Source organism: Acomys minous (assembly GCF_964271855.1).
Source record: "Acomys minous genome assembly, chromosome: 12".
Taxonomy (NCBI): domain Eukaryota; kingdom Metazoa; phylum Chordata; class Mammalia; order Rodentia; family Muridae; genus Acomys; species Acomys minous.
In genome coordinates, this window is record NC_140493.1 from 10,767,649 (window position 1) to 10,791,390 (window position 23,742).

The following is a 23,742-nucleotide window of genomic DNA, read 5'->3' on the forward strand; positions in this document are numbered from 1 at the left end:
ATTTTACTCATAATTTTTATTTACTAACTTAATATTTGCTCTATTCAAATGGACAGTTGCTGATACCTTTATCAATCACATTTTATATTAAATCATATGTTGTGTACGTGTTCACCTAAAAGCATCTTAAATTCAACTGTTCTGTTTCATTTCTCAAGGAAATTTAGTGGAAAAGATGGAAAGAACCCTATGTGCTACAAATACTTCATATAATTTCTCACAGATGCTCATAGCCATTCCATTTGGTATGCCTCTAGTTACTAATTGGAGAATTGAAATCTATTAGGTGGATACAATTTTGGTATGGTGTCACAGGAAGTTAACAGGTAGGATTAACATCTGAAGTTGAAAACTCTTTTCAATAAATCACGGACTCCCGCTTTACTTTCTACTCACTGAGAGCATATACTCTTTGGGAAACCAATGTCAGGGCATCATGACCTGCCTGTGGTGAGCTAGCAGAACAGTGGAACCTTAACAATTGCTTAAAGGAGCACATAGCATAGCTGAAGTTCATCTTCAAGTCACAGCACAGAATAGTAATTATGAGGTCATGACACAGATACTCATTGTTGGTAACCCCAGTGATGGTATGCCTCATGGCTTCCACATCTCCCCCATCTAGTCCACTGCTCAGACGCCTTGCCTATTAGTAGGCACAATGTATTCCAATCATCTGCATTCTGCCCCTTCTGGGGGAGGGGCACTTTTTTCAGAATAATGTGTATTTGACTCTATCATTTACTCTAGTCATTCTTAAACTTAACTGCCTATCAAAAATCATCTGCAGCCGCCCTCAGGAAGTTGCTTTTTACAACAAATATTTAGTCTATTTCATAGGCTCTCACCTGTAGAGCCTGACCCCACCAGGGTTGCATATCAGATATTTACATTATGTTCATAACAGCAGGAACATTAAAGTTGTGAAGTAGCAACAAAAATAATTTTATGGCTGGGGCTCGCCACAACATGAGGAGCTGTATTAAAGTGTTGCAGCATTAGGAAAGTTGGGAACCAGTGGTCTATTTCATTGTTGCTTTAGTCTGAATTTTGATAGCTGGCAATAAATAAATGAGTAACCAACCTGTGTTGTGCATCTGATAAAAAGTATAGTGAAATTGAATGTGAGCTATGGATACTCTCTTACCTTTTTATATGTTGTTTGTTTGATAACCAGTTATCAGATATTGGAAAGGATACTGACCTAGGATCTTCAACTCTGCATTTGCATAAATCGATCCATATGCGTTTTCTGCTATGCACTGGTACATCCCAGCATTGTCAAAAGTCACATCATACAGTCTCAGTTCCCCTTTGTGATACTAAAGAGTAAAATAAATCACATGGCTTTAAGGAACATGCTTGTAAACTCTCCGTTCAGCTTTATGTTAATGCTTACCCTAGCTATGTGTGTTCACACACCACCATTGCCTCCTAAGATGCACAAACTGGGGTTTTCACGGCATGGACAAGACCAGCCCACTTACCATGCCCAGTGGCTCTTGTTATATTCATCTTACAGGGCTGAGAGTCCACCTTTTCCCCTTTGGACCAGCTGGGAGATTATAGTGGGAAGATAGAGAAGGGCCCCACTGTTGTCACTTGTCCCAAGGCTAGGATAGGATTTATGGCATCTCTCTTACCTCTGTTTCTGTGGGGTTCAGGGAAACAGTGGCAGAGAGGGGACAATATCAGTGGAGATGGTTAAATGGTAAGGGGGGGAAGTGGAACAAAGGAAAAATAAGGAAAAAGAGAGAGAGGTAAAGATAAGATTACAGAAGCTGTTGAAAGTAAAAGAAGACACCGTGTTTCAAGGAAATTTTTTCTGTGTTGAGGGCCCAAGTAGCTCTGTGACTGTGACTGCCTGAACATAGAGCCAGGGAGAGCCAGGCACTTCAACCTACTCACCGGATATCCATTTTTCAGCCACCTGATGGTAGGAATGGGCTTCCCTGTGGCTATACAAGGCCAGTAGAGGTCGCTGCCTATGTCCACCTCAGTGTCGTTGATATGCTCCACCCATTCAGGAAATGCTGTAAAGGAGGGACAATAGCGGAGCTTCAGTTCCCATCACAAGCTCAAGAGAATAGAGTTTGCATTTCGTTAGCTTCAGTTTTCATTTTTTATCTACTTGGTAGTTGTTATAAATGAGAAAATGCTAAAAAACTGTCTCAAAGAAAAAGAATGTTTCCATATGAGGAAACATTCCATGTGAGGAAACTTATCTAAGGTTTCACTTATCTAAGGTGCCCAAAAAAATGTAGGTAAATAGTATAACATAAGGAAGGAAAGAGAGAGAAAGAGAGAGAACTCTTAGTGGAAGGTACCATCTTATTTGCTTTTAATTGAAAACGAAGCCTTATGTTTTATTCATTTCCTGTGAAAAGTGCCATATACAGCTTATTAGAAAAATTATATATACATATATATATAGTTATATATGTAATATTTGGAAAATATTTTGTGATGGATCCAGACTATCAATATTAAACTAGTACATGGATAAAGATGTGTCTTTTTATGCATTCTTTGCAGTACAAAATCTAATTTGCTTTTGCTAATCATTTGTTTGTAACTTAGGAGAATTTTAGAAATTGAATGCTGGCAAATTTGCTAGTTAAATAGAGGTTTACTTCATACAGAATTTCTTCAATATTTTAATGACAATTTTGTTACCTTGTGCCCCTCTCCAAAGGTGACACATGGATATGACAATACAGTTAAAAATATGTAATTGAGCCTGGCACAGTGTCACATGTCTGTAATTCTAGCACTCAGGAATCAGAGGCAGATGGATCTCTGTGAGTTCAAAGATGTCCTGGTCTACAGAGTAAATCCAGGGCAGTCAAGGCTATACAAAGAAACTCTACCTTGAGAAAGCCAATAAATTAAATAAATAAATATTTGAATCACTTTGGTGAATTCTATATGTAGTTTCATTATATAGTTTTGAAGATAGTTTGCTTAGAGTTAACAGACAAAACTTAAGATGTCTTAACTAATAAAGAAGAAATGAAGTTATTTTCAATTACTAGTACTACTATCTGCTCTATCACTTTGATCCTTTTAAGTCCTTAGATATTTGACAGTTCAGAATTTTACTCTACTGAGAACCTGGTGTGAAGTTTTCTAAATGCATTGAAAGAACCTTATCTATAATCATTAGACCCATCACAAAAGTGGTACTATTGTTCAAGACATTCAAGGGGCCCACAGACTCTTCCCCTCCATCAGAAGCCTTCCCACGTACACTTGATATGGGTCTTGTTAATGTCATAGAGCCATTGGATATTTAAGTCTGTAGTTCAGAGGAAATATTTACATTCAGTGTCCAAGGGTGTAGATTTAAAAAAAAAAATTCTTCCACGGATGAAACCATACAGGGATATAGAGAAGTTCATTGACTGACACTGATCACTAGGGTCAGAATGGTTGAGTCCAGTGGACACTGAAGAGGACATGAGAGGGGTATGCAGGAATGCAGTGCAGGATCCTGGTGCTATGCAAAGATGAGGAAGCACAGAGGCGGGGAAGACCAAGTGCAGCTGCTGATGCTGTCAAATATGATCAGATCCAGCTGAGACTTGATCAACTTTAGCAACAACATTCTGGGTGATTATAGAGAAAGATTTCAGTAGAGAGGTGCACACAAGAACAAATTGGAGTGAACTAAGAAAAGACAATTGGGTATGAAAACATATCTAAGAGTTGAGATGACCCTATCAAAATTCATGTTTGGGAGAGACTAGCAGAAGACAATCAGAGCATTAGCCAGAGTTTAAAAAAAAAAAAAACAGCAGGAGGAAGAGGCAAGGGGATTTTTATGAGTTTGAGGCCGGCCTGACCCTCACAGGGAGTTGCAGGACAGCCAGGCCTATACAGAGAGACCATGTCTCAAAAACCAAAACCAAAACCAACCAACCAACCAAAGATCAGAATGATCGTATTGAAATGTAGTTCTTTATTTCATATGCTAGAAAGTTGTCATGATGACTTTAGCTCAACAAGTCCCAAGAGTCTGAGCCTGGAGTGACGATGGCTCAGTGGTTAAGACCTCCTGTTGCTCCTGTAGAAGACTGTGTTACATGCTCAGTATGTGCACGGCATTCAAAGTACCAGTAACTATGGTTCCACAGGATCCAAGGTCCTCTTCCAGCCTCTGCAGGCATGAGGCACACATGTGGTACACATGCACACATGCAGACAAAACACTAATGCACGTAAACAACAACATTTAATAAATCTTAAAGGGAAAAAAAACCTTGAAATTCTAAGAATTAGTTGCCCGAAAAGAATTTGTGTTCCCAGATAGGTTTGCCCCAATGGGTGGGGCTCAAGTATTTGCACAGAAATAATGCTATCAAAACTTTAAAGCACTGATTCCTTCCAGCAGGGCTTCTCTATCTCCAGTCACATGAGCACCTGGGGGATTTTTAGAAATGCAGCTCGTGAAGGTCACAGCAACCTTCTACGTCAGAAAGTCTAAGGGAGGTCCAACAGCTAGTGCTTCCTCAGGCCCCTAAGAGAATTCTGAGGCATGGTAAGCTTTGCAAACCAGTAGATTAAAACTTAATGCACAGGTTCTATAAATAGTGACAGTGAAAAGGGGAGGGCAACAGTTTTTTGAAAATTACCAACAATTATCAATTACTATACTCACAACATCAAAATTATTAGTTCATACTGAGTATATTCAGAGTTGTAGCTTAATTAGGCAGAAGGTAAGTATCTCACCTATCTGAATAACATAATATGCATCGCATCTTTTAAAATTATTAATAATTCTATGACAGTTCTTCATGTAAGACACTGGTGGTTTCCATGGAAACGCAGAAGATCTACCTTGTACATAAATCCTGGCCTGGTGCTTGTCCTTCCCTCGAATGTTCTCAGCCTCACACTCATAGAGGCCTTCGTCTTCTAGCTGGATGTTGAAGATCTTGAGGACGGCCCCCGACGTGCTTAGCTCAGCAGTGCTGGGCATTGGTTCTAGCACCTTCCGCCACCGGATATCAGGAACAGGGCTTGGAATAGAAGATACACAAGCTCAAGATCCACAATAATAAAGAAGAAGCACTGAAGTGGGGTCAAGGAGAAGCACAAGCATACTTACTTTCCAAGAGCGAAACACTCTAAAGTCACATTTTGGCCCATCATGGTATATATGTCCTTGAACTGCACTACAATATCTGCAGGATATGGCTTTGTTGTTCCTAATATCAAACAAAACAAACAAAAAACAGAAGACACACGCATCCATAATTCATTATTCACAACATTGTTCCTCTTTATTTTTAACAGCATGCAATTTTGTAGGCTAGAACTACATGAATATGGAAGATTTCTTTTCTACCTAAGGATGTTGGTGTCTGAATGTATAGATTTGTTTGTTTATGCATAATGTGCGCAAGTGTGAACTTCATCACATACCTTGATGCCTGTAACTAAACAGACTAAATTGGCTACAGAATTTCAATGTGTCACTAAGGGGCTTCAAATATGTGTAAAATACTTTGACCAATGCTATGAGGCACTTGAGAAGGTAGAAAAGAGGAAAGAGATGGCAATATGAAAAATGAAAGGGAAGAAATAGAAGAAAGGGAGAGAAAGAAGTGGATTATGCAAAGACGAAAAAGAATAAAGAATTATTCCCCAAAACTAAGAAGATGGAGTAAGGGGGACGGCATATGGAGGCCATTTATTCTGTCAGTGCTAATGCTGTGCTGAAGACACTGCCTGTCACAGTTGCTCAGCGCATCAGTCCTAAATGTGCGTTGATGGAAACAGCCTCCAATGGCTGACACATTATTAACTACCAAGACATGAATGTGTCCTTTATGCTTCATGGAAAGAAAGAAATATACCATGACAATATTGAAGGCATAACAATATCAGTAGTCTGAAAGAGTGATCACCAAATAAGAAATTCAGAATTATGGAGTGATGTGGGAATCTTAGGCAAAAAAAAAAAAAAAAAAAAAAAAAAACACACACATACAAAAAAACACACACAAAACAAAACAAAACAAAACAAAACAAAAAACAGAAAAGGAAACTGAATTGAACCATTTGAACCATCTCATGACAAAGCTCTAAGATGTTTTAGAGAACTAAAGAAAGCATGTATGAAGTCAAATCACATGGAAACATATGACCTAAAGATCATTTAAATGCAATATTAAAAGTTTTGAGGTCAAACTTGTCAATGAATAAATAAATACCAGTGGGATTTGGTAAGAATGTTGATCTTACCTCTGGTCTAAGGTGAGGCATTGAGGGCAGTTTTAAGAGTTCTGGTATCAGAATCTGCAGTTCTAGTTTTCTCAGAACTCCCCAGTGGCTGACATACTAATACATTTAAGAGCCACAGGGCTAGCTGTTCTGATCATCAGAAGGCGAGAAGGATTGACACATGCAAACTTTACTTGTTAGAAAATGCAGGAAGTTATGGCCAAATGGGCTAAAGAGTGCCCAGAAGAAGAGAACGCCTGGGGGAAGGCGAAGGGTATATCCTTAACACTTTAGTCAAAATCCTTGAGAGTTCTGGGGGACAAGTCCAGGATTCAGGGAAAAAACTAAAGCCTAAACACAAAAGTGGCGATGTCCACTACTTAAAATGCATAGCTCCATCAGAATGTCTAGAAACAACTGAAGAGAAATATGAGAAAGAAACACATCGGGTACCCTGTGCAGTGTAGGACTTGCCAGAGGAGGAAGGTGAGTCTTGTACAAAGAGAGGAAAGTCTGAGAGAGGCAGATGAAAAGTGTCAAATACCTAAAAGAATGGGGACTGAAACCCCCTTTGACTGAATAAATGACTTTGTTATGATTGTTCCAGATGACCGACATAGACTAGGAAAGAGGATGCAGAAAGAGGGGATAGCAGTGTAGAGATATAAAAGGGAGGGGTTATTGGACATAGTGATATAGTGAATTATCTGATATAGTGATAAAATGATATAGTGATGTCCTGTTTCAAACGGGATGTGAGCTGGAAGAACTGAAGGCTCAGCTGTATGGAAGGCTGTCTACCACCGAGACAGGAAGTAGTAAAATGTACAGAAGACAGAGGGGCGTACACTTGTGAGGCAGAGTGGACAACGTAATCAAAGACCTTTCTAGAGGGACACGTAACCTTGGGAAACCGTGAGACCAGGAATGAGATGGTGAGGTGAGCCAGAAAGTCAGTACTGTTTGCGGAGTGCCTGGTATGGGACTGCTCCCTAGGAAGGAGAAGGGAACAGGGAGTCCCAGTGGCATTGTGACACTTCCCACATGAACAAGAAGAGAGGAGGCAAACTGGTCATTGCTCAGGAATGAACTCGCCACTGCCAATATAGCAGAAGAACTGGGGTGAAACAGGGATGAGAGAGGCACGTATTCCATGATGTGAGGAAGTGTACCTCAAGCAGTGTGCGTGTTACAGCCTTATGGGGAAAAAGAACCTTAAAACTTAAATATGGAGGTGTAGTAGGACCTTGCACACAAGCCACAGTAACGTATGCTGATTACTTCAAGCTGGAATGGCAACTGTATATAGTTCCTTAACAATAATAATTTTTTTCTAATTATGTAATCATTTTTGTTTTGATCTGAGTATTTAGTCTCATTTCAAATAACTATCAAGTACAAATGGTCATGAAACAAAAAGCAGATCCCGGACATGTCCAACTCCTTAGTGGTCTTGAACTAATGAATCAACTCTCCATATACTCCCTAAGCTAGAAGCAACAAATATGAACTCAATTTTTTAAGGGTAATTTTACTAAATAAAATCCAACATCAAAGGCATATGGCTAAGTCTTCCCCCTAGCATACCTTATATGCTGTCCTACCCAGGAAGACACGTGATCATTATTACAAATGTACTATAAACAGATAACTTTGCAAAACCAGCATAACAAATACTTACGTTCAGGTATTGGAATGAGGGGTATAAATTTGCTGAACACACTCTTTGTGATAGAAGGACTGGACACAAAGCAGGAGTAATTGCCTCGATCAGAAGCCTCAACGTTTGCAATGTAGAGATTGCCATTTGTCTGAGATACAAATCTTCGTTTATCCATTGTGATGAATACAGGAAATTCATTGAGAAGCCAGCGGTAGCTAAGATCATCTAGAAGAAAACATTGCCTGCTAAATATTAAGCTCTTCTCTGCAAGTGAAGATCCTGCTTCCTGATTACAGTCCACCATACAGACTGACAGAGGTTATGTGCCAGTAAATACTGGACGTTGAGACAGAACATATTTTCTTATGGCTACCATATTTTCGAGAATATCATTGTCATAATAAATACATCTATCTTTCTGTGTCTATCAATCATCTATCTCAAATACTTTATAGTCTCAACATTCTTGCTTCCATTTCATTGGTGGACTAGCTGATCCTCTGGTTGAGTAGCTTGTACAGAGTATTCTTAACTGTTAAATAGGACTGAGAATCTGAATCCAGGTCTGAGAGCTATGAAGTCTAGTTTTCTTATTCTAACACATAAAAAAGGTCGAGGTAACTCAGGTTATAGGAGATCTCTCCTTCTTTTCAGTGTTCCTATACATATAATTTATATAATACATTGTCATACTAAAAATAAAAGCAACACAAATGGAAGGAAACATATTGCTGGTTTCCTTAAATATTAGGAAATATGTAATATGACTATTTAAAAATAATTTATTTTATTTCTGTGCCTCTGGATATTGAAGACAGCTTTCATACTTGGCTGGGACTTGGGTAAGTGACCTTTAGCCTCCTACACATCATCCATTCAACCTCTCCCCTCTTGCCCTTAAACCTGCTGCCACCTAACTGCCTCAGTCCCTTGTACCAGCCAGCCTTGATCCCCATGAGACTAGGCCTCTTGGTGAGATCCAGGGTCCTCCCACTTTCATTTTCAGTCCTTCTTCTAGCCCATCTTCATTCCTATGTGACTCCCCATGGAACTGTAGAACCACTCTCAACTAACGACCACAAAGCCACTCTTCTTGGCTGGGAATCTGAGACCCCAGAGCCCTTTACACATTGGTTGGACCCCACAGTGTGCAACAGGCAGCAAAGTACAAAACATTAACCCAACAAGGACAAAAGCAGACATATACTTCAACAAGTACTTCAAACACGCTAACTCCAGATGCCTAGATCCCAGTGCAAAAATAATATTGGATAATAAAAGAAATGCTGGTGGATCCCTGTCTCAGATGACAAGTTGTATTCCAGAACTATAGTAATAAGACCAGTGTGCAACTGACATAAAAACTATTGCACTGATCAATTGACTTGGATTGAAGAACCAGAAAGAATTCCACACAATTGTTGGCATATCGTTTTTGAAAAATAAACAAAAAATACACACTGGAGAAAAGACAATATCTTTAACAATTAGTATGGGTTAAACCGTATGGCTGCATATAGAGCAATTAAAATAGATCCCTATTTATCACCTTGCATAAAATGCAACTGCAAATGTATAAAGGAGTTTCTGAACAGAAAGAAGATACATAGACATTAAGACTAATGATGAATACGTAAGAATTTATGAAACATTAAAACCTCTCTACAGCCAAGGACACAGTCATTTGCACAAAGTGGTAGCCTACAGAATGGGAAAAAAACTTTGTCTGTTATACATCTGATAGAGGGTTACTATCTCGAGAATACAAAGAGCCAATTAAAAAACCAAGAAAACAAATAATCCAATTAAAAACTGTAGTATCGAACTAAGCAAAGAGTTCTCAAAAGATGAAAACAAAAATGTTCAACTTTCTTGGCTATCAGGGATATATGCAAGTTAAAACTTCTTTGAGAGTTTATCTTACCCTAGTGAAAATGACCAAGATCAATAAAAAAAAAAAATGACTGCAGGTACTGGTGATGATGTGGGAAAGAGAGAACACTTGTTTATTCCTGTTGAGAATGTAAAATTTTTCAATCACTATGGGAATCAGCGTAGAGTTTCTTTTAAAAAAAAGCTGAAAATAAATATATCACAAGATGCAGCTATACAACTCTTTAACATATACCAACAGGTCTCTACATCCTGCTACAGACACTAGTTTACCCATCTTCATTGCTGTTGTATTCATAATACCCATAAATTACAAAGAACCTACATGTCCATTAACTGATAAATAGGTAATGAAAAACATCTGGTAACCTGCACGACAGAGTACTACCCAACTGTTAAGAAAAATGAAATTATGAAATTTGCATGTAAATGAATGGAGCTAGAAACAATCATCATGAGTGAAGCAACCAAAACCTTTAAAAACCAAATTCCGTACTTCTTTTACATTGGATGTCGGCCTTTAAACATTAGATATGTGTTTCAATCTGAATAACCATAGAGGTGATGTAGTTGAAAGGGTCCAGGGGGCAGGAGGGGATACTCCTAGCAGAAGGAAATAAAGAGACAAAGAAGAATCTAGAATAGGGGTGTTTATTATGAAGGGGAATAAGAGTGACAGGTAAGGAAGGAGTAAAGGGAAGGAGAGCTAACAATAAAGGTCTTCTGAAAACCATATGGAAACCTACTACTCTAGCGGCTTCCTAATTTATATACATATATGAAAGAAATTTAAAAGGAATCATCTTTATTAACTTAAAACATCTATCTTAATCTAAAAACACCTTAACCCCTGATCTACTAAGCTTAATTGAAAGAATAAACTGTCTTGTCTTCAAACCCATCAGAGACTTGAGAAGGGATAAAACTTAAATACCTGAGTGAACCTCGAATGCAGGTTAGCAGCTTCCAGATTGAAAAAAATGACTGAGACAGTTTACTGCCTGAACAGTCACCCAACACTCTCTATAACGTTGGAGCATCATCTTCAGCCTTCTGGCCCAATATATCTGAGAGACATATTTGCGAGGCAGGGACTATTGAGGACTTGCTTACTCTGTCTTGGCAGAGCTTAGCTGTTGACTCTGCCTGCATCTAAACTTGCCCATTTTTAGGCAGAATTCTGTCTGTGTCAGAAAAAAGCACATTTTACCCAGTGGCTTGTTTGCGACATTTGAAGCCAACTCTATAAGGAGGTTCTTTGATGCTCATCTTCTTCCGTGAGGCAGGTTGGGTGTTGCCAGGAGTTAACTTGTCTTGTTGTCAGAGAATCTTTAGAATAATAAAAACATCTTTAAATGCCATATTCTATAGGTCTCTGAGGCTTTCGACATGAGCATGATTTGCATCAACGTAGAAAATTTAGATCAAGATAGATAATTTAAGTTAATAGAGATGAGATATAATAGATATTAAACTCTATTTAAAAAATTAGACCCAATAATATAGGAGAGATGTTTACTTCAAATTTGCCAAATACAAATGGCCGAATCACTGTGAATATAACAATTATATAATTCCTGATTGTCTCGTGGTTCTTCCTGCAGTAGGTAGTTTATTTTACTCATGTGTAATAATATAAATATATGTTAAAAAAGAAACAGAATAAAATTTTTTTTTCAAAAAAATGGAATCATACTAGAGGAGACAATGCCCTATTCAGACACCCTGCCCCTGAGTAAAAACTTCAGAGCCAGGAATGTATTACAGCTCACTGAATAGTTTACCAAAGGGACCCCAGAGAACCTCGCAAACACAGCAGGCTATTGACAAGGATATTGGTTACTGTCCACAACCTGACAGTAATGACCTACTAATGACCTACTGTTGAAGATGAAACTTACTCATGTCATAGAATGTGGAGAAATCAAGCTTGCACCCAAATAGAAGCTTCACCTCTACTTACTAGCATTCATGGTGCTAGAGGACACTTTATAAGCTAGTGGAGGAGATAAGTAATCATCTATCTACAAACCTTTCAACCTACAACAGAGACCTACTTGCAAGATATAATGCTACAAATATTGGCACAAAGGCTATAGAAGTAACCAACCACATTTTTTTTTGTTTTGTTTTGTTTTGTTTGTTTGTTTGTTTTTGGTTTTTGGAGACAGGGTTTCTCTGTGTTACCCTGGCTGTCCTAGACTCACTTTATAGACCAAGCTGGCCTAGAGCTCACAAATTTCCGCCTGCCTCTGCCTCCCAAGTGCTGGGATTAAAGGTGTGTGCCACCACTTTTTAATAGTGAACTTTAAGCTCCACTCCATGATATAAAAGCCCTGTTTAACACTGCTGACACGGTCAAGAACCTGAGAAAAGATAGGTCACGGACCTAGGGGAAAACATATGTTCTGCCTACTTTTTATGTCAACTTTACAGAAGCTAAAGTCATTTGAAATGAGGGAGCCTCAAAAGAAAAAATGCCTCTTGCCCCCATTAAGATTATATTACAGGCAAGCCTGTGAGCATGTTATTAGTTACTGATTGATGGGGGAGGGCCCAGCCCATTCTAGGTGGAGTCATCCTTGAGCAGATAGTCCTGGGCTCTGTAAGAAAGTAGACAGAGCAAGCTATGCGGAGCAAGACAGAAAGCAGAACTCCTCCATGCCCTCTAGAACATTCTGTGCTGTTTGAGTTCCTGCCCTGACATTCTTCAATGATGAACAGTAATACGCATGTGTAAATCAAATAAACCCTTTTTTCTCTAACTTGCTTTTTGGTCATGATGCTTCATCCCAGCAACAAAAACCCTAACTAAGACAACATACTACTAATATCCTGCTAAAGGAACATAGCAATACATTTGTTCCTAATGATTTCCTGTGACATGCATAGATTCAGTCCCTCACTCAACCCTCACCAGAGAAGTTTCTTTTTGCAGTAGAAATAACTGATATTAAGTCCCACTCAATCCCAGATGGGATGTCTTTCTCAAATCCCTTCCCTCAAGGTTCAGGTATCGGTGGGGAAGAGGAAGCTGAAATATTGTAAGAGCCAGAGGTGGCGAATGTCTCCAAAGAAAACAGCATCTTCTAGACTGTTCTAGAGTGTATTCAGGACTGATACACTCATGAACTCCCAGGGATTGTTACGGCATGCATAAGACCTACATAGGTTCAAATCAGAAATCATCCAAGGGCGGGAAGGGAACTGGACACAAGTCAGAGCCCTAACCAAGAAGGTATTTGCAATTGATTCCTGCTACGAATAAGACAGTCAGTTTTCCCCAATCGAGTGTTACTGTCACTTTGTCCTTGAGCCACACTCTAGGGTAGGCCCCATGCCTGCCCAGATAGACTCCCTGTCTCTGTCTCTGTCTCTGTCTCTTTCTCTTCCCACCCCACACCTGTGTGTGTGTACTTTTTATTTTGTTTTGTTACTTTTTGCCTGTTTTAGGAGTTATTTCTTGTTCTGACTTTTGTTTTGTTAAGAGGGAGAGAGAGAAGGAGAAGAGAGAGAGACAGAGGGAGAGAGAGATCATAAAGTTGAATGGGTAAGGACTGGAGGGGATCTGGGTAGAGCTGGGGAAATGGAAAGAACATTATCAAAATATATTGTATGTAAAAGTTTTTAAAACAAAAAAAAATTGTAATAAATGTATCAGGCAAGGGGGTGGAATTTCATCCTAATTTGATGATTGACTTAGAATTTTCTATTTCTGCTTTCATGGACAATCTCTTCAGTAGTCGTTTAGCAAGCAGTGAAGAAAAAACCACTATAGCCAGTATATATTTATAGGTTGCAAAAAAAAAAAAAAATGAATCTAATTGAAATCCAGTTCTTTTTAAGGATGAATCAGCAGTTTGCTTGGGGAGCACAGACCACCGACTAGCACACATGGAACAAACCCCACACTGTAGAAAGCTCCATAGGATTACAAAGAACACTCCAGGCCTGCACTTAGAGCAGCTGTGTAATTTACCCAGCATCCTGCAACATCAAAAATGTCAGTTAAGATGGCTGCGATGGTTTGTTTTCATGCTTCTCGGAAAGAAGAATATGTGGGACATTTGTGAGGATGCAGATAAATATATTCAAAAGGGAAAAAAAACAGACTGAGACACTCACTCTGGGAGACTGGTAACAGACAACTTTCTGAATATTTCTATCCATGTACGATAGAATTATTGTACTTTAGGTCGGCTTTGGCAGAATTACTTGGATATTTCATTCTTATTTAGGATTATAGTTTATATAGTTCTATAGTTTATATACTATACAGCTATAAGATAGAAAAATGCATGAAACCTTTAAGCAATTACTGAAATTTCTGAGATGAGGCCATTTTAAGATTGGGCAAACAGTATCATCTTCAAAAGGAACTGATGTTTTTTTGTAGATTGACCTTCATCCATTCTCGCTTATTTGGAAGCGACTTTTTCCCTACTCTCAATTGAAATAACAATTAATATATTTCAATAATTTTCTTAACAATCAGTTACAAAAAAATAAAAGTTCGAGAATGTATGTGCATTTCCTTCTACAAAAAGTAATTTTAAAATCATATAATGCTTTAAAGACACCACCCCTAAAGTGCAATCAGAATAACGTGGTTATACAAGCACACAAAATTTCATCCCATGTATTGCTTTTGTTTCACTATTTCCATAGGAGGACGGGTAAAGAATAACAAATTGTGATATTTGAATGTTTTAGGGAAGGTAGCAGCCTAAGTCAGTGTGATGATGTTTTTATAAACACAATCTCAGATTATAAAACAGTTTTTCTAAGTCACTGCATGTACAGCCTCTGATTAATTTGCTTTGTACAAAAATAATATCTTCCATGTTACACTAAATAAGAGAGATGCGATCTTTGGCCTTGTGAGACCCATGGCATAATCACTTTAAATTTATCTGGCAAGCTTTAGCCTACTGATGGGAGCTTCCGCTTAGTTTAGAAACTGCAACATCAGCCTCTCTAACTCAGGACTGGCCATTCTGAAGATTAGAAGCCATTCCCTACCCCATTTCTCTCAACTCTGCAATCTTCTTTTTTATGTGTTTTCTGGCTATATCCAGACGATAAAGCTAACCATCCTTAAATATAAAATAGTGTATTTTCCTCCTGGCACTGTAGACTGAATTAAGTAATAAATTGTTATGGCTTAATTTTTCATCAAGAATAAATGCCAGCCCCTGTTTGCGGAATTTTGTTTACTGATAAATGTAAAAGCCTTTGCCTTGCCCCAGTAAAGGCTCCACCATTCATATAAATGGTAAGCCTTATATGGGCATTTGCAGTATGTTTGCCATTTCATCATATTATTTTGAGCTAAATCACTTAGCATGCTACATAAAATAATGTATGTAGCTTTCTTCTAGAGACACAATGAAAAACATAAATGTGCCCAGGAGAAATAATTTGAATCCTTTTTATGGTTTCATATCTTGTGAAAAATTAGCCATGACAGAACTCAATTTATGTTACCAGTATCATCTCCTTGGCTTCTGGTCACTGCTTTGATATAGTAAATGGCATTAAACATGCTTAGAAGAAAGTCATGACTACCCACTCTGATCTCATGCATGCCTTACCTGGCCCTCACGACCTTTCCTGTTTCTGTGCTAATCTATCTAGTCTGTTGAGATGAACTCATAATCATATCCAAGTCACCTGGAGCTGCTTTCTTATTCAATTTTAAATCCACACACATCTATTGCTAGTCATCTTGTTAACAGTACCTACCGTTCAAAAGGGGAAGGGGCTTTTATGTTTCCATTCTGTCTAAATAAAAAAAAACTACAGTCTGTAGTTTTTGAGTAGTTGTAAGTCAAATTGTATGGTTATATTGAGAAAAAAATTTACTTGAATAAAAAGCAATGAGAATATATTCTCATTGACAGGAGTTCTACATACGCAGAGAATGTTAATTACTTATTGAAATATAATAAAATCAAATCTAACCAAATGTATCTTTTTATGAAACATAGCCTCTACATGCAATGCATTCAAATAATTATTTTATTTGACCTCTTGCCCCTTTATCTCTTTTATTTGTCAGATATTTATTGTACACTGGCTCTATGCTGGGCACCATATAATCACTTGCATATCAAATATTAGCATCAAAGTGAAGAAATATCAGTACTAACATGGACCCTTTGACTATTCTTAAGTAAGAATCCTAGTTTGGGTCAAAAATTTTCCTCCAAGTAAAGCTACAGAGTGCCCAGTTCAGAGCAAGTCTACTGTGACATATGAGATATTGCCTTTTGGATCATTCTACTGTGTGTGTGTGTGTGTGTGTGTGTGTGAGAGAGAGAGAGAGAGAGAGAGAGAGAGAGAGAGAGAGAGAGAGAGAGAGAGAGAGAGAGAGAGAGAGAGAACCCAAAATGTTGATAATAGTTAGGCATATTTTATTGATTTTGGTAACAATCTATTAGGGTTATATATCCATTTTACCACTTTCAATATCACTGTTAGATGTGAAGCCCCTAAGAAGGTCTACAAAGAAGTTATCACAGAAGATAGCACACCAACCCTCCATTTGAAATGCAGAAATCATTGAGTTGACAGAGTGAAGACCATTCTTAGATCATCACCATAGAAATACAGCTTGACAAACAGAAATTGGTCCATCAGTAACATTCACACAGAGCCAGAACCATACAGCATTATTCCTTTATATCTACTATCCAAAAAAGTTTTAAGCAGCAAACATAGAATACTCACGTACACACATGAAAGATGAAGGGAGTTTCATGGTATAGAGTCACTATATATTGATTGAGCAAGGCATGTAAGGTGGTGAAAGGTGCCACAGAGCTAATTGACAGAGATGAAGAGCTTCGCATACTTGATTCTGTTGATGACATTTTCTAGGCCCATTTAACATCAACTTAGCTTTAGGTTTTGGTTTCTCCCATGGAAGCATCTTTCTTGGGCTGAGGGGTGAGTGGCCCCCTTAGTTGAATGGTTATAAGCTGTTGTCAACCTTGTAAAGTCAGCCAGACAGCCTCCTGTTTCCTTCTCCAAAATGTCTTTAACTTAACTAAAATATTCCTTGGATTAGCTTCATAATTTAATATGCTCTATTCATGGAAAATAAAGGTCACATGATCCCTGGCTTCCACAGACATCCTCAGGTGGTTTGGTGTATCTGTTACTTGGATCACTCTAATGCTGCTTCCCTCATGCTTCACTCGAAATTTATCTTCTTCTAGACCCATGGTTCTCAACCATCCCAATGCCACTACTCTTTAATACAGGTCTTCATATGGCAGTGGCCCCGAACCATAAAGTTATTTTCATTGCTACTTCATAGCTACAATTTTACTACTGTTATGAATCATAAATACCTGGTACGCAGGATATCTGATACGTGACCCCTGTGAAAAGGCTGTTGGATCTCTCTGGAGGGGTCGTGACTCACAGGTTGAGATCCACTGCTCTAGCTCTTTCTAAAACAGTTTCTGTTGCTGTTTAGTTACCAATATGACCTAATAATTGTTTATTATCAGGCCTATAAATGTTATTATTTCAGCATAACCCACTAGCAATCAATCAAGACACAGACACCTGTTATATTTTAAAATAGCCTTAGTTAATCTGGGGCAGGGCAGACATTAATCTTCTAAACTACTTCCCTTAGTGGGGCAGGCGTGAATTCCTGCCCCAATCCCATGCATTTGATTCTAATAATTTCTATCAAGCTACCTCCCATCCATAATCCCAAATACTTGCTAATGTTCTTCATCTGGGCCAAATCTCCATTCAGGCCGGCCATGTGCTTCTCTTCCATCTAACCCATGATGATGAGACCTTCTCCTCTCTTCTCCTCGGGTCTCTCTTCTTCCCAAGATTCTCTCTGTCTCTCCAAGCCCGAGAACCTTAGCCACGCCTATCTCATTCGCCCTGCCCAGGTGTGAAAGCTTTTTTCTTAATTAGCATCAAAATACATCAGACCATCCTCCAACAAATTACCACTCATGTCTTGTGGTTCCTTTGCTCAGCACTCGAAGCGTAAATCTTGCTGAAAGTAAAAACACATGGTTGCTATGCATGCATGATACAGTCTTCCACAACACAGCACCTGGTACTTCCATTCCATTCCTTCTACCTCATTTTGCTGCAGCTACTCTGGCTTGTGTTGCACCCATGGTCCTAACTCAGCCCTTGCTCTTGTAGCCTCACCTGCGTGCAATGCCCTCACAAATGCTTGTGCCGTTAGCACCTTCATTTCTTTACTGCCGTAGTCAGCATCCACTTCTTAGCAAGACCCTTTATAAAATCTACATTATCTCGATCCTGAGAAAATCCCCCTCAGGAACAGTCATAGGAGAGGGGAATAAGGGGAAAATGGGAGGGAGGGAGGAAGGGGAGGATACAAGGGATGGGATAACCATTGAGATGTAACAAGAATAAATTAATAAAATTATATGTAATATATATATTATTAATTTATTCATGTTATATGTAATATATATTATTAACAAGAATAAATTAATAAAATTATATGTAATATATATTATTAATTTATTCATATTATATGTAATATATATTATTAATTTATTCATATTACATCTCAATGGTTATCCCATCCCTTGTATCTTCCCCTTCCTCCCTCCCTCTCATTTTCTTCTTACTCCCCTCCCCTATGTCTGTGACTGAGGGGGACCTCTTCCCCCTGTACATGCTCATAGGGTATCAAGTCTCTTCTTGGTAGCCTGCTATCCTTCCTCTGAGTGCCACCAGGCCTCCCCATCCAAGGGGCATGGTCAAATATGAGGCACCAGAGTTTGTGTGGAAGTCAGACCCCACTCTCCATGTAGCTTTCAGGTACTCCTCTCATTCATTGTCCCTGTGTCATGGCAGCTTTTCTTACTCAGCTCCAATGGCCTGGCCTGTGGAATACGCAGTGTCTGCTGAGGAAAGTGCTCATGAGAGGTTTTCTTAATCAATAGTTCACCCAGTATTAAATAGGCAAAGGGAGTCACTGGGCAGCTGTTGCCTTCTTTCTGGGAAACACCATGGAAAAGACAGGTATTTACTCATGGTTTCTGCAATTCCTCCAGCAAAAGCCTAAGCTCTCATCGAAGGCTGTTATAACACTCTAATTATGCCCTTCCCATGTTTACTAATAAGTATTCTTCCTTGCAGTATGAGACAATTACCAGTATTTTAGAAGCAACTAGAGATACAAATATCATTTTCACATATACATATAAAATTATATATATAATTTATATGTAATATAGGTATAATTTCATTGAAATCATATGTGTGTGTGTGTGTGTGTGTGTGTGTGTGTGTGAATGCACACAAAGTCAGTGCATTCCACACAAGATTGCTCGTAGCAGTGTGTTCTGTTTCATTTCCTGTTGGTGTGTTTTAAATCACATTTAATATATCAAGAGTATAAAACATTCATTTCATTGTGAAGGGATAAATGAAAACAAGACTATGAATATATACTGTGGTCGTCTCTATTTTAACCATATCAACTAAAAGAAATATGCATTCTAAGTTGAATTTTTAACAGATGATTTTTAATTTTTCCCTTTTCTGACATGTACAATTACCCTCATAGATCAGTGACTCTAAGACGTTAATAATTTATTATGTCTTCATCACGTGCTTAGTTATAATTCACAGAATATTGCAGTTACTAAATTAAAAAACTGATCGGTCATACTTCATCCCTTAGCACTGTCCTGTTGCTTAATTTCTAACATAATTTCTGCAGAAATCTATCATAATATCTCTCACATGATACGAACTTTAATGAGGTCACAATCCAGCGTCCTTATGTTTATAAACTGAAATGACCAGAAGCCATTGTTATTAGGGCCGAGTGAATAAGTGGCTGAGAAGAAAAGTGTCTGCAACCACTTGAAAGTGACGGCCACAGGTTGGTGCTGCTGTCAGGGAGTGAATGCTGCCCTCTGGGCAAGCTTTAGCCTTTGTTCTGCTAAACTCTCAGCGGCTGTGTTTTCCTGCGTGATAGCTGAGTGAGGTTAGTTAGACTGTTCTGGGGAAGGCTCACAGGGTCCCATCCTGACATTATATTACTGGAAGTTAGAGCCTGTGGGAGGAAAAGGAGACCTTTTCTTCAGAGGTGTAGCTCTTCTTAATATGTCTATACTTAGGAAAAACAACTCCTCCTCCATGCTCCTGTAAGTAACCCCAGTTAAACTCGTTGGTTCACCAAGCTAGTCTAGGGCTGAATCCTTTCTTCCATGCGTGTCCTGTGGTGAGGAGCTGCTATTCTCCCGAGGGAAAGGTCCCACAACAAATGCAAATAATGAATCACATTAAATTAACGATGGGCCATGGCTGTTAGATTAATTAAGCTATCGTTCGTGTTTTATTACCGTTACTAGAACACTCAAATGTTCCCATTCCATGCCTTGGTTGTCCGACAAACTCCGTTTACCTGGGAAGTGGTAGGGAGGGTCACAGAGAAGCACCATGCCTTTCCCTTCCTTCACTTTCACTTCCGGCCGCTCCTCAGGAGGAAAGGGGTCCAGATCTGATTTCAAAAGGGAAAAGGGAAATGTTCACTCTGCTCAAGAGAAAGAGATATTTATTAAGTGTGGCCTTTCAGTAATACAGTGAGATCAGGAAAAGCTGAGAGATTTGGAAGAGAAACAGGGAACCAGGGAGGCACGCATCCCTTCCCGTGGGCGCTCAGACACGCAGTGAAAGGACCCTGGCTGGATAATGGGGAAGTGATCAATCCCTCGCTTCCTTAAATTGTTTTTTTTCCCCCGTTTCTAAACTCAATTTTTTTTCTGTGCATTTTGCTTAAAACTCATATTTTGCTTCATTTGTTAATCCTGAAGTACTTCGGTTTTCACAATGATACTGTGTTCTGGCTCATTTCTGAATCTCTTTCTCTTCTTTTGTGCTCGATACCCAAACTGTTAAGACCTACATTTTACTCCTCTTAACACACTGTCTACCTCTGTGACCCCTTGTGCTCTTCCTGTTTTATTTTTTTTCCACAGCAAATTATCTCCAGATCCTACGTGCTAACAGCATCTGAATGCCTTTCCTAGCCTCACCTGAAAAAAAAAAATCTGTTAATCTCTGGGTATAGAACAGAAACTCGTTGTTTTGTCCCATCTTAAAGTCATTTTCCAGCTCCCATCCTATTGCAGTGACAGAACAGTACTTTTGTTTTTAAATTTGAATACTTTTCAAAAAGCAACAATCTCAACTCAGTACAAGTAAGTACTGATTTTTTTTCTTTATGATTCACGTGTTTTATCTACAGACCCCATTGTCACACTACTTCAAAATTACAATTTCTTGACCTATGTCACCCTTTCTGGTGACCACTTAGGTTATTTATTTTTGAAACATTCTGTTTAATCCTGTAATGTACTTAGCAAAGACAGAGGTCATCAAAACATCACAAATCGGAGATTAATGACCACATCCTGCTCCCCTCTCAATGTAGAGCCGTCCTTTAGGGCAAACTCCAATTTTCATCTTAGCAACTATTTTTAAAAAAATGCTTTCCATTATGGGGCCTGTAAAAAATGTCTTAATTCAAATATAAAATAATTGACTTACTAAGATACATAATTGATCCCAGCCCAGATAAATTAGCTGCTGAAGAGCCGAATATTTTCGGGGGGGAGGGGGTAGTTTAGGAAAGGTGTGATGTACTCTGTATATCTCAGATATTTTCTTAATAACTAACTCTCACCCCATAGGGGCCTTCACTGAGAATGCTAGCATCACTTCACTGATGTTAGGTTGCAGAGAACTGTTCAGGAGTCTTCAGAACGTAGCCTCAGTTTCTTTTATGCTATCCTTGGAGGTCTATAGTCATTTGCATATGCTGAGCTTTCCACACAAAGCCCACTCTCCTGTACAATGCATTTCTTCTATGGTGCATTCTTGTCAGTAGTCTGTTTTCCTGGTTTATTTTTATTCTCTCTCTCTCTCTCTCTTTGCTGAACTCTTTGGGTTGTGTTTACTGATATGTCTTGACAGTCACACAGAGCTACTGTATTTCAATTGAAAATTTTCACAAGCGTGTTACTTGTCACACCACCACCAAACTTGCCCTGTAAACGAGCAGGTAATATGAGACCTTTAAGCAACCACAGAGTACCACTACTTTGGTTTGGAATGATAAGGCTAGAGGGTCCATATCCATGGGTGAAGATTTTTTAAATTTTACTTCTGCATATGTATGTGTGTATGTATGTATGTATGTATGTATGTATGTATGTATGTATGTATGTATGTGCTCTCTCTCTCTCTCTCTCTTTGTGTGTGTGTGTGTGTGTGTGTGTGTGCTGTGTGTGTGTGTGTGTGTGTGTGTGTGTGTGTGTGTGTGGTGTTTACTTCCTACCCACAGAAGGCAGAAGAGGGCGTGGATTCTATGGAGTGGGAATGACAAGTGGTTGTGAGCCACTCAGTATGGGTGTTGGGAACTGAACTTGGTGTTTCTGGAAGAGTAGTCAGCACACTTAACCGCTGAAATATCTCCCGGAGAAGTAATTTTAATGGAAAAGATAAAGCTGAGATAGTTAACCAACACACAATTAACCCCCCCCCCCAATTTATATATACTTTTATCAGTAACTAACACACATATAATTTCATTTCACACAAATAATCACACCCTCTTTTTAAAAGTTACGATTACTTACACCCAAAGCTCAGGGTTGCCTCCGTGCTTCTGACCATCCCATAGTTGTTTGATGCCAAGCAGTAGTATATCCCAGCATCTTTCTGTTTGTCAGGGTTGTTGATGACAAGGTTTCCTCCTACCATACTGTATCGATCATTCGTCAGGTCAACATCCCCATTATTCATTCTCCATCTTGACAAAAAGACATTCATGTTACTTTGAATGTCATGCAGCTTGGAAACTCTACAAGGTTGACATCACTCTGAACTAAGTTAAAAACAGTTCCATGTGAAGTGAAATGAGTGTACATGACTCCTGGTCAGTCTCTCTCTCTCTCTATCTTTCTCTCTCTCTCTCTCTCTCTCTCTCTCTCTCTCTCTCTCTCTCTCCCCCTCTCTCTTTCTTCTTCTTCTTTTTCTTCTTCTTTTTCTTCTTCTTCTTCTTCTTCTTCTTCTTCTGTTTTTTGAGACATAATTTCCTGTGTAGACTTGGCTGTCCTGGACTCTCTTTGTAGATCAAGTTGGCTTTGAACTCACAGAGATATGCCTGCTCAGCCACCCAGAGTGCGGGGATTTAATAGAGTGCTTCACCACACTCAGCTACTCAGTGGCAATTTGTAATGACCTATGATTCTGAGTGTTTGGAAGCATGAATAATAATTTAGCTAAGTTATTGGAATGTAAGTTCTAACTCCTGACACATTCCCTCATCTTAAATGAGGTATCCCAAAAGAAAAATGTATTATCAAGCTTTATTCCAGAGATTGATTTCATTGTTTATCCATGAGCATATTTGACAGCCATATTTTGATGGGTAGTTTCCCATACATCTAGATACATTGTATAAAATATTAAGAGCAAATCTCCAGCAATTAAACTAAAAACTTTAAGTGTCTGGCTGAATAGCATAGCAATTTTCCAATAAAACTAAAAGGGGCAGACTATTTGCTCAGCAATTGACACGTTTACCACTAGGGGGAGATCATATAGTTTAAAATTAATCTATCAGGTCTTAATCCAAGCCACAAATAAACTAGTCAAATCAGATTTTCTTCAGCCTGGATTTAGTGTTCAGTGGTGCCTTTTCACATTATTTAGGGGCCACTTTTCTTCATGGCATTCCTCCTTACCGTATATTCCTATGTGTAATGGTGTCAACGGGAAATATTGTGGCTAATACACCACTCTGTGAAGGAAATATGTTGTAAGTAAGGGTCTGCCTTTTCTGAGTGAGTTGGTGAGAAAAATGTGTGTAGAAAAGTTTGCATTTAAGATGATAATAACAAATCATTTCATAATTGTAC

The 23,742-nt window shown here is 38.7% G+C and overlaps 1 protein-coding gene across 4 annotated transcripts in view; it reads right to left on the reverse strand.

Annotated features, from left to right (window-relative positions):
- Positions 1–23,742, reverse strand: part of CNTN1 (contactin 1) — a 302,283-nt gene that overhangs the window by 101,074 nt on the left and 177,467 nt on the right. For all 4 annotated transcript variants that reach the window (XM_084750668.1, XM_084750670.1, XM_084750669.1 and 1 more), the window contains exons 5-11: positions 22,459–22,631; positions 20,223–20,318; positions 7,913–8,119; positions 5,114–5,213; positions 4,843–5,024; positions 1,909–2,033; positions 1,205–1,322 (exon numbers count right to left, since the gene is read on the reverse strand). In XM_084750668.1, coding sequence (XP_084606794.1) covers positions 1,205–1,322; positions 1,909–2,033; positions 4,843–5,024; positions 5,114–5,213; positions 7,913–8,119; positions 20,223–20,318; positions 22,459–22,631 — 1,001 coding nt within the window. The remainder of the gene's footprint in view (positions 1–1,204; positions 1,323–1,908; positions 2,034–4,842; positions 5,025–5,113; positions 5,214–7,912; positions 8,120–20,222; positions 20,319–22,458; positions 22,632–23,742) is intronic.